General features: G+C 35.0%; 1 protein-coding gene across 3 annotated transcripts in view; it reads left to right on the top strand.

The window, feature by feature from the left end:
- Nucleotides 1–389: 389 nt before the first annotated feature.
- The window catches only part of LOC131034636 (uncharacterized), a 125,035-nt gene continuing 115,946 nt past the window's right edge, over nt 390–9,478 (top strand). For 2 of the 3 annotated variants that reach the window (XM_057966185.2, XM_057966187.2), the window contains exon 1: nt 390–787. In XM_057966185.2, coding sequence (XP_057822168.2) covers nt 588–787 — 200 coding nt within the window. In that variant the 5' untranslated portion in view covers nt 390–587. The remainder of the gene's footprint in view (nt 788–9,478) is intronic. The other variant, XM_057966183.2, reaches the window with a different exon arrangement.

Raw genomic sequence — 9,478 nt, 5'->3', positions numbered from 1 at the left:
TGGTTCCATTCAATAGTCATTGTGTTCCTCTTGCAAAAATGATCCCTTCATCATTTCTCGCAATGCATCCCACAACAGAGGCTCCTAGATTTTTTCTTGAGGCCTCATCATAATTTATCTTTATCCACCCATCTACGATTTTTCCCAAATTGTCCTCCCCTCTAAATCCTTTGTAAGATTAATCCTACTAGATCCATTAACGATTGAAATTAAATAGATTAATAATAATTTAATAAAAATATATAAATATAATTTTTAATTATGTTTAGTTGATAGCATATATATATCTAACAACATATATAAAATATGTAGAGAAATATATATTTATTAACGATATATAAATGCTTTATTAGATTTTCACAAGCATTTAAAATAAAAATTTAGTTTTCAAAAAACACTGTCCAACAAGTTTCTAAGTTAAATTAAGAAATTTTGAAAAAGTTCAGGTACCGAGCGAAAGTTCTCTCGGAGCAGTAATGGCGCAGAAATTCCGCTCCCCACATAACTTCTAATTTTGTAGAAGCGCAACACAGGTCGCCAATCTTTTCCGAAGCAGTCTACGATAATATCTGCTACACTGTTTTATCATGAATGCCAGCAATGTGTGCGATGGCAGGAGTGCCAACTTTGCTGAAAAGAAAGAAAACAGTGGTACTGGAAATGCCGACAAAACGTCCAATACTGCAGAAAATAGCTGCTCGCTAGGCATGGTGACCAGGGCAGCAGGCGGCGGCTTCATAATTGGAGCGGCAGCAGGCTTAACCTTGGAGCTACACTCAGGATTCCTGTAAGTTGCTCTTCTCACTTGCTATTTCCTCAACAAACTCCCTCCAAAATCATGAGAATGCAATCGATGATCATCTTTTTAATTTTTTTTTAGTTTTCTTAGACACTAGTTTTATTAAGTTCAGTTTGCTGTTAATTTGCTTGAGGGCAATTTGAACCATCGAATGCCCTGTTCAGCAATGCATGTACCTTAAGCTCTATACCGCATAAAATATAATGCTCTTGCTCGTCAATGAAATGCAATATATTATTTTTGAATTTCAAAAAAAATATTTTGTTACTCATCAGATGACAGTGGAAATGCGATTTTCATTTTGATATTTAGCTATTGAAGATTAGGGCTTAAATGCTAACTCAGGCTTATTAGAAATTCCAAGCTCAAAGCTAAGGGTAAAGTTTTTTTGAAGGGGGTATGCACCCATTGTACTGGGCGTGGCTAACCTAGTGGCCCAGGAATTACACCTAATTGTAGGAAGAACCACTGTTGATCCGGATTTCAGGAGAACTTGGGGGATAACAATCTGAATTGCTGGAGCTTAGAGCTGTTAATACACGGAAGCAAATTATAACCACATTGCAGTTTACAGATTTTTGAAGTGAACAGAAAGCAGAATATTGTAAAACAGCACATAAGAACAGACAGCAGATGATAAAATTATTACTGTGTTGTACATGAGCAGAGCACATGTTAATGTAGTATTATAGCGTATTGTAAAGGATTGCATATTGTATACTGTCAGATGAACTGCTAGATAGTGTATCCTGTAAAATTCTTCACCAAGGGATTTGCATGAACTACTGGTACTCATTGCTGACCTGTGTCACAAGGGTGTGCACAGATTTCTTGTATGCCATCGCAAACTAATTGCCAGGGGGAATGAGAATGCAATGCCTTGACTGTAGATGCTGGGAAACCAGCTGTAGAGAAATCAATCTCTGCTATGCCTTCTTCTGCTGTATGAAATGCGTGTTTAGATGCGCAACATGTAATTGGAGGGTCTTGTTACAGAAGGATAACCATTTTATCTCAACAATCCAAAGAACCATAGAACAAGCGTTTCATGTGCAGGTAGCATTGAAACTACCGAGTCCATAGTTACAGGTCTTAGACTTGGCGAAGACTCCATAAGCTGATTTTTGACTCAACTTGGATTTGGCACTCAGACTCAGAAATTGAAAAAGCCATGAAATATAGCGGTTTTTTAAGGCATTAAAGCTTGTACTATGAACACTTTATTAAATTAACTTTAAAGACATAATAAACTAATCAATTAGAAGCTACTTTGATCACATACACAAGTATATATGGATCAAAATGAGTATAAATTTGAGCTGAAGGAAACAACATTTTTAAATTTATAAATATTATCAAGTGTTTACGTGTACAAAACTCATGGATTATCATATCCATGGCATCAAAAACAAAAATCATAGCCTAGAGCCATGACATTACTAGCTCAATGTGGGGCTCTATGCTTGTATTTCAGACAAGTCTGCAATGCTGCTGCAGCCATACTAGTATTATTTAGGATAACCAAAAGTGTCATTGTAATTCAATTACTTGGGATTTAATTGGGATAGAATCGAGAGAACAAAAGAATGTTGCTTTTCCATCTGGCATTGCCCAAAATGATTTTTATTTTTTATCTTATTAAAACTAAAGTGGAGGTCTGGGGATGGCAGCCCCCAATTGGCTGGGTTGATGGGCAGCATCTGTTTTGGGGTGGGCAAAGCCTCTTTTACGCTTTTTGTTGTGATATAGGGTCGGATTGAGGGATTGAGCCTCTACCACCAAGCCCAAATTAAGGCCTTTGAAAACACATGGACTTTGATAGCACATGCCAATTTTCATAATTTTATTACTTTTAACCAAGCTCTATGAGTCTAGATTCCAAACCCTTAAAAAATAGAAGTATCAAAGTGTAATGTCCCTTTCCTAATTGCCCTAGAATCACTATTGCAACAAATTAGGGTTAGGGTTACATCTTTACCAAGTAAAATATCTCTTAAAATAATGTGATCTTGAAATAGAATCCTGCAATCATAACATAACAACTATATACACATATATAATATACATCCATTATTAGGGTTAGTCCATAACACATGATATTCATGTAATATCTCTAACATCATTTCAAATACATTAGGGTGTGGGAGAAGGAGCATGATAGGTCCGCCCGAAGCCATCCCACATGAAGCCCAAGAGTGGAACTTTGGCCCTCTTGGCTCCGATGGCGGGCACCATGGACATCCTCTCGAGGTATACTACCTAGTGGGGTGCTTGTACCTGCTTTCCCTATCCATGCTTCATCTCCTAAGATTAATAGCCATCATTATAGATTTGGAGAGGAGATTGTAATGGAGGTTCCTAGATTGTCCTATCTAAGCCCAAGAACAGGGCTTTGGTCCTCTTGGCCCCAGTGGTAGGCAACATGGACATCCACTTGGGATATCCTACCTAGATGGCAATCCTCATGATTTCCCCCTTCCTTACACCTCCTTCCTTTTATACATGATGGGGGTTTACAAACAGATTTATTAATCAGATATATGCAATTTATATCCAATCATACATATAAGGAATAAATATTGACAATTAATGCATAAGCTAACTATTTACCACAATAGCTATCATTCAGGTTATTAGATGCTGACTATAACAAGTCTGATTCAGATTAGTGTGAGTCTGATCCTGAATATGTGTCTGCTGTTTACACGTTTCTGATTCCGGTTATTGTCCCTTGTTCGCTGATTGCTGTGATTATTCTTAGTCAATGGTGATTACTTGATATAATAAATCTGGATGTGTTTCCTATAATTAATTGCTGTATATATCGGAGACTCTTTCTTGCTGTTCTTCCATGCCTCTTGCTATCCTCTCCCATTGTGGTTTTATATCCTATTATTTTCCTCAAGTTGTGCGACTGTTGGGAATGTCTGCGCTTTCATGAGGGGTCGAGTCTCCTCATGGATGTCTATTCGTTAATTACTAGTAATCACAAATGGTTTTCTTGTAGTTGCACTTCATCATGGATTGCTGTCCTTAATTAGCTGCTTAGTATTTTCTTTACTCAAGATCGCTACATCTAATTGCTGTTTATCATCAAACCCATCCAATAGCTGTCCATTAATAATGTTTCTGATCGCGCTTCTAGGAAAATCGTCTTGTCTCAAGACACTATTTCTTTCTAAGGTATTGGTAACCCTTCATGGCAGGGCATGACAGTCCACCCTTCCCCAAAATTGCTTGTCCTCAAGCAATAGTTGAATGACCATGGAGTCTAATTTGTAATCCATCTATTACTGTGCTACTCTGATATTATATCAAGTTGTAATTTTAAGACAAGTTTCCTCTTATCTTTAATTGTGTGTTATCTCAACCAATGTTTGTAATTTTAAGACAAGTTTTCTCTCCTCGATTGTAATTGTAAGAGACTGTTTCGGTTGGCTCTAAGGATATCTCTTCGAGACAAAACAAGGGCAAACTTCCATATATTGAGAAGAGGATTAGAAGCATGACACACATTTATGCAATGGTACTCGAAACTGCTTGTCAATTTTGTATATGAACCTTTATTGATCAAGCATAACTCATTTGCTTTTCATTCTTGAATGAATTGATCAAATGGATACCACGAATATGAATTTTGTTTTCCTGTAGTGGGGTTAGTTTGCACTACTCATGATTGCCCTGTATTTCTTTCTGACTTACAGTCAACACAAGAGGAGACACATCTGTACTCTTCAGTTTAGATCCTTTTCAGTCTCTATCCGCTTTGTCGTATTGGCTCACCTCTATTTGTGGAATATATTACTGCACATTTTGTTATGTCATGTAAGGTATGTATCCTTCATCATTTTATACCCAAAGTTAGACATTTTTGTTTGTCAAGTGAGAATTAATAAGGGTTGGTAGAGTCCTTCAAACTTTATCAATTGAAAATTGTTCACGATGGCTGTATTGAGAGTGTAACCTTCTGAGTGAATTTTTTTTTAGGGCTTCAAGTCTGTTAATGGAACATTCAGTTAATTTCTCTGTTGCTATAAGGAGGTGATATCAATTTGTGAGTTTACAGCAACTTTGGTTTTATATCTTGAAGATGTCATCATTAATATTTTGGCATATTTTGATATCATTCTTTTCCTAATATCATTGCTAATATTGTTTGATGTTGTAGAATCAGTGGGTTGTTACTGGCAGCGGACTAACAAATAGTGTAACAGGCTGCAGTGCCATCACCATCTAGTAACTAATCATATTGCTTGTATGACTTCAATAAGTAGTGCCAATAGGGTTACAATTGGTTACCTAGTTCTTTGGAATGAAGTATTTGCACACAAAACTTGGTTGTTACAGAAGCAGAATTGCTTGTGTCAACATATGCTGCTCCCACTAAAACTTACAATGATTTGTGCTGGCAGAGGAGGTACCACTTTTATCTTTGTCCCAAAAGCATTTTGGAAGGGTTAGGTTCTTGTAAAACATCCTGAGATGGCAACCTAAAGGTGCTTATCAATCCTTTTGATAAGATCACGCCTAATGTCAATGCTCTAAAACTCTTATAGGGTCTAGATTGATTTGACACTTTTCAAATTATGAAGCAAAAATGCACTAGATTTGAGGAATGCATACTCGTAGGATATGAAGCATAAGATGTGAGGTGTACCCATACACTTAAATACATGTTAAGCTTAATGCATACCATTTGTATTCTCACACATTCTTCCTTCCTATGGGTCTTCCATAGTATTGCCGTGTTCAATAATTCCTATGTTGTTTTTACTAATGTCTTACCAATTTTATTTGCAGGAAGAAGTGTCTTAAAACATGCACCCCATTTAATTTGTTTTTTTTGCTTTTTTACTACTTTCTTGAAAAAGCACCTTTTGCTTTTCATTGCATTTTCGGGAAAGCACTTTTTCTTTTTCATTAGGTTTTCAAAAAAGCATTTTTTTGCTCTTTAGTAACTTTTTTTGAAAAGGAAAATTTCCTTAATAAAAAATAATATAAAATGTCCTTTTCAATCACACCAAGCTATTTATGGGAAAGTTTGGTAACTGGGCAAATGCTCACCAGTAAATTCTGCTCAAAATTGGGACATTACAGTTATTCAAAAACCAGCATTTAAAAAAAGCCTAGATTGACTGGGTCAAAGCTGTGTTGGTTTGTTCCAGCACAATCCAAATGCTAGGCATTGATTAACTGTGGTTGATCACAATTTATTCCACTTTTTTCTCTTATGACTGAGTTCAAAAGATACAAGGATACATGCTTCTGTGGAGGCAATTCAACAACTTCGCATGATAGCCAGACAAGAATGTGTTGTAGCCCTTAGGCATGCTAAACCGCCTAGGTGTAACATTCCTATGTCTGAACTTCTCGTTTTCAATAAATTAATGAGCAGCAATGACTTAATCATTTCTAAAGCAAACAAAGGTAAGGACACGGTCATTATGAAGGGATGACTACATCTCTGAAACGCTTGACCTTTTGGATTCCTGTATCTATAGAATCTTATCTCGCAATCCGTGCTCCAAAAGTTTAAATTTTTTCAAATCTGCTATCTTATGTTCTTCCTTTGATGACGCGACGAATAAGTGTCTTTTTCCTTCTAAGGAAATTGTGCCTCACTTATATGGAGTCCCTAAAATTCACAAATTTGGTGTTCCTCTTAGACCCTTTGTTGACACTATTGGCTCCCTAACGGACAAACTTGTTGCTTTCCTTGCCACATTAATCAGCCCTCTTGCAATTAAAATTGATGCCTTCATTCGTGATTCCTACTAGTTTGTCCAATTTATCAATGACCAAAGATTAGAAAGTAGTGACCTATTGGTGAGTTCTGATGTTGTTTCCCTCTTTACCAAGGTCCTAATCCTTGACTTGATTGAGATCATTAAATGCAAGACTAGTTTTGAGGTCTTTGGCTTGGTTGAAGTATGCCTTAGATCCACCTTCTTCTCATTCTAAGGTGTTATTTATTAACAGTTGGATGGCATGGCGATGGGCTCCCTGCTCTCTCCTATCATGGCCAACCTCTACATGGAGCATTTTGAAGAAATTGCCCTTCACACTTTCCCTCTCAAACCAAAGTGGTGGAAAAGATATGTGGATGACACCAATGTCTGTTGGTTTCATGGCCCAGATAAATTAGAAGAATTCCATGCACACCTTAATAGAATCACTCAACGTATTTCCTTAACTAAAGAACTCGAATCAGACAACCAACTTCCTTTTCTGGACATTGTTCTAATAAAAAAATTAGATAGATCTTTGGGTCGTCAAGTGTACCATAAAAATACCAACATGGACCTTTATCTTCATTCCTCATCTCATCAACACCCCTCCCAAAAAATGGGGGTCCTTAAAACTTTGACTGTGCAAGCCTATTAAATTTGTGATGAAGAAAACTTAAACCTTGAGTTGACCCATCTTTGTAAAGTCTTTAGACTAAATGGGTAGTCTGGTAAACAAATTTCTAGAACTTTTGACCAAGTCAAGTGTCAGCTCTATCCCAACTCCAAACCTTATCAACCCTCCCCTTTGTGTGGATCGCTCCCCTATATTGAAGGGTTCTCCCATAAAATCAACAAGATCCTTCCTAAAAAAGGCATCCGATGTGCTTTCAAACCTTACATCACATTGAAAAATCGTTTACCCCCTCTTAAAGGTTCGCGAGACATCTTTCTGGACTCGGGTGTCTATAAGGTTGTTTTTTCTTGTGGCACCCCTTACATTGGAGAAATAGGACATTCCTTATACACTAGAATCAAAGAGCATAGCGCAGACTTCAAGCATGATCGGGTGTCCAAGTTTGCCCTTGCTGACCACTCCTTGTCTACCCAACACCACATTTGTCTAGAAAACACTGCAGTCTTTTACAAAGAAAACAACTTCTTCATGAGAAAAATCAAAGAATCCATTGAGGTCAACAATCATCCAACCAACCTCAACCATGATGAAGGGTGGAGATTCAGTCTTTCTTGGCAGCCCTTGTTGTCTAGCTTTAGAAAATGTTATGTCTCCACTCCTTAGCTTTCTCCCCTTTTTAGCTTGTTTGGTGTTGTTTTGTTCAACTTTTTTTTAGCTTCGCTTTTCGTGTCTTTTTGCTCCCCTCCTTTCTCGTCACCTTGTTTGAGGTGCATTGTGCTCCCCTTTCTTTTTCCCTTCCTTTTTCTTTCTTTAGAGGCCATCTTTTTTTCTCCCTTTCATTCTTTCTTTTGTTTGTTGTTCTTCTGTCTCTTTGTCTCTTCTCTCCTTTTATCTTCTTGGATTTTTCTTTTATTGTGGTCTTGACCTCATTTTATTCTTTTGATCTTGATGTAATACATAGTTACATGTATATGATTTGTTTTTCTTATGTTATATACTTAGATATGTGCTTGTTTGTGTTGTTTTACTTATGTTATTTCATTTTGTATCTTCCTATCTAATTTATTTATTGGCTTAATCTGTCTCGCTTAGTATTTATTATACTTAGTTTATATTATTCTATAGAATAATTCCTTTTCCTTTTTATCTAGTGTTAGTTTAATTGTATATATTAAGTTTATTAAGAATATTATGTCCGTATTGTCTAAGTATAATTTTTAATATTATATCTTCACAGTTGAAGTATATTATAATCTTATCAACATACCTTCTTATTTTTATTATACTTATTTTTTATTCTTATTGTATTTTACTGAAATATATAGTATTTATCATCAAGTTTTCATATAATATATATATTACTATTTAATACCATTTGATATATTTTTACCTTAGTTTTTAATGCTAACATCTAGTGTATATATTATATTGTTTCTATAATTATTATTGTGTTGTACTCTCTTTATCATATGTTTGGCTTTTCTTTTTATTGTTTACTCTATATATATTATATATTTCTCTAGATTTTCATAACTAGTATTATTTCATAGCATATTTTTGATACCTTATACCCGAATTATTTAGTTATATAATAATATTAATAAGCTATATGTATTATGGGAGATCCCTTCCGTATATTTTAACCTAATTTTTGATGCTATTTGGTTTTATTTTATATATTATAACCTTAGTTTTTAATGTTAGCATCTAGGTTATATATTATATTGATTCTATAACTATAATTAGGCTATTCTCTCTTTATCATATTCTTGTTTTGGCTTTCTTTTTTTCCCCACTATATGTAATTTATATATTTGTCTAGAATTTCATAACTAAGTACTATATCATAGCATCTTTGGATACCTTATATTATTTAGCTATATAATAATATCAATAAGCTATTTATTATTTTTTGCCTACTATATGTCAATTTATTCCTATCATTTATTTCAACATTTTTACTATTTTAATATGTATAATGTTACATTTTAATATAATTGTAACTTTTTTCTCATGTTTATTCATACTTTAATTTCTAGCGTTTAATATTTAGCTTCTCATTTTGTTTCTATTATTTTCAGCTAGTTCAATATGTTTATTTTCATTTACCTTCTTAGCTGGTTTTTACCTTTATATATATATATACTTCAGTATTCTCTCTTACCTTTACTTTGGTCTCTTCTTGCTTTCCCTCTCCTCTTCTATTTACTTAATTTCCCCCACTTTGCCACCACCTTTTTTTCTAATTCTCCACCCTTTTTTGAGTTACATGCCACCTTCCATCCTTTATCCTTTTTGAGCTGCTTGTAGTCTGTA

Source organism: Cryptomeria japonica, chromosome 11 (assembly GCF_030272615.1).
Source record: "Cryptomeria japonica chromosome 11, Sugi_1.0, whole genome shotgun sequence".
NCBI lineage: Eukaryota > Viridiplantae > Streptophyta > Pinopsida > Cupressales > Cupressaceae > Cryptomeria > Cryptomeria japonica.
This window is presented reverse-complemented; position numbering and strand designations above follow the sequence as displayed.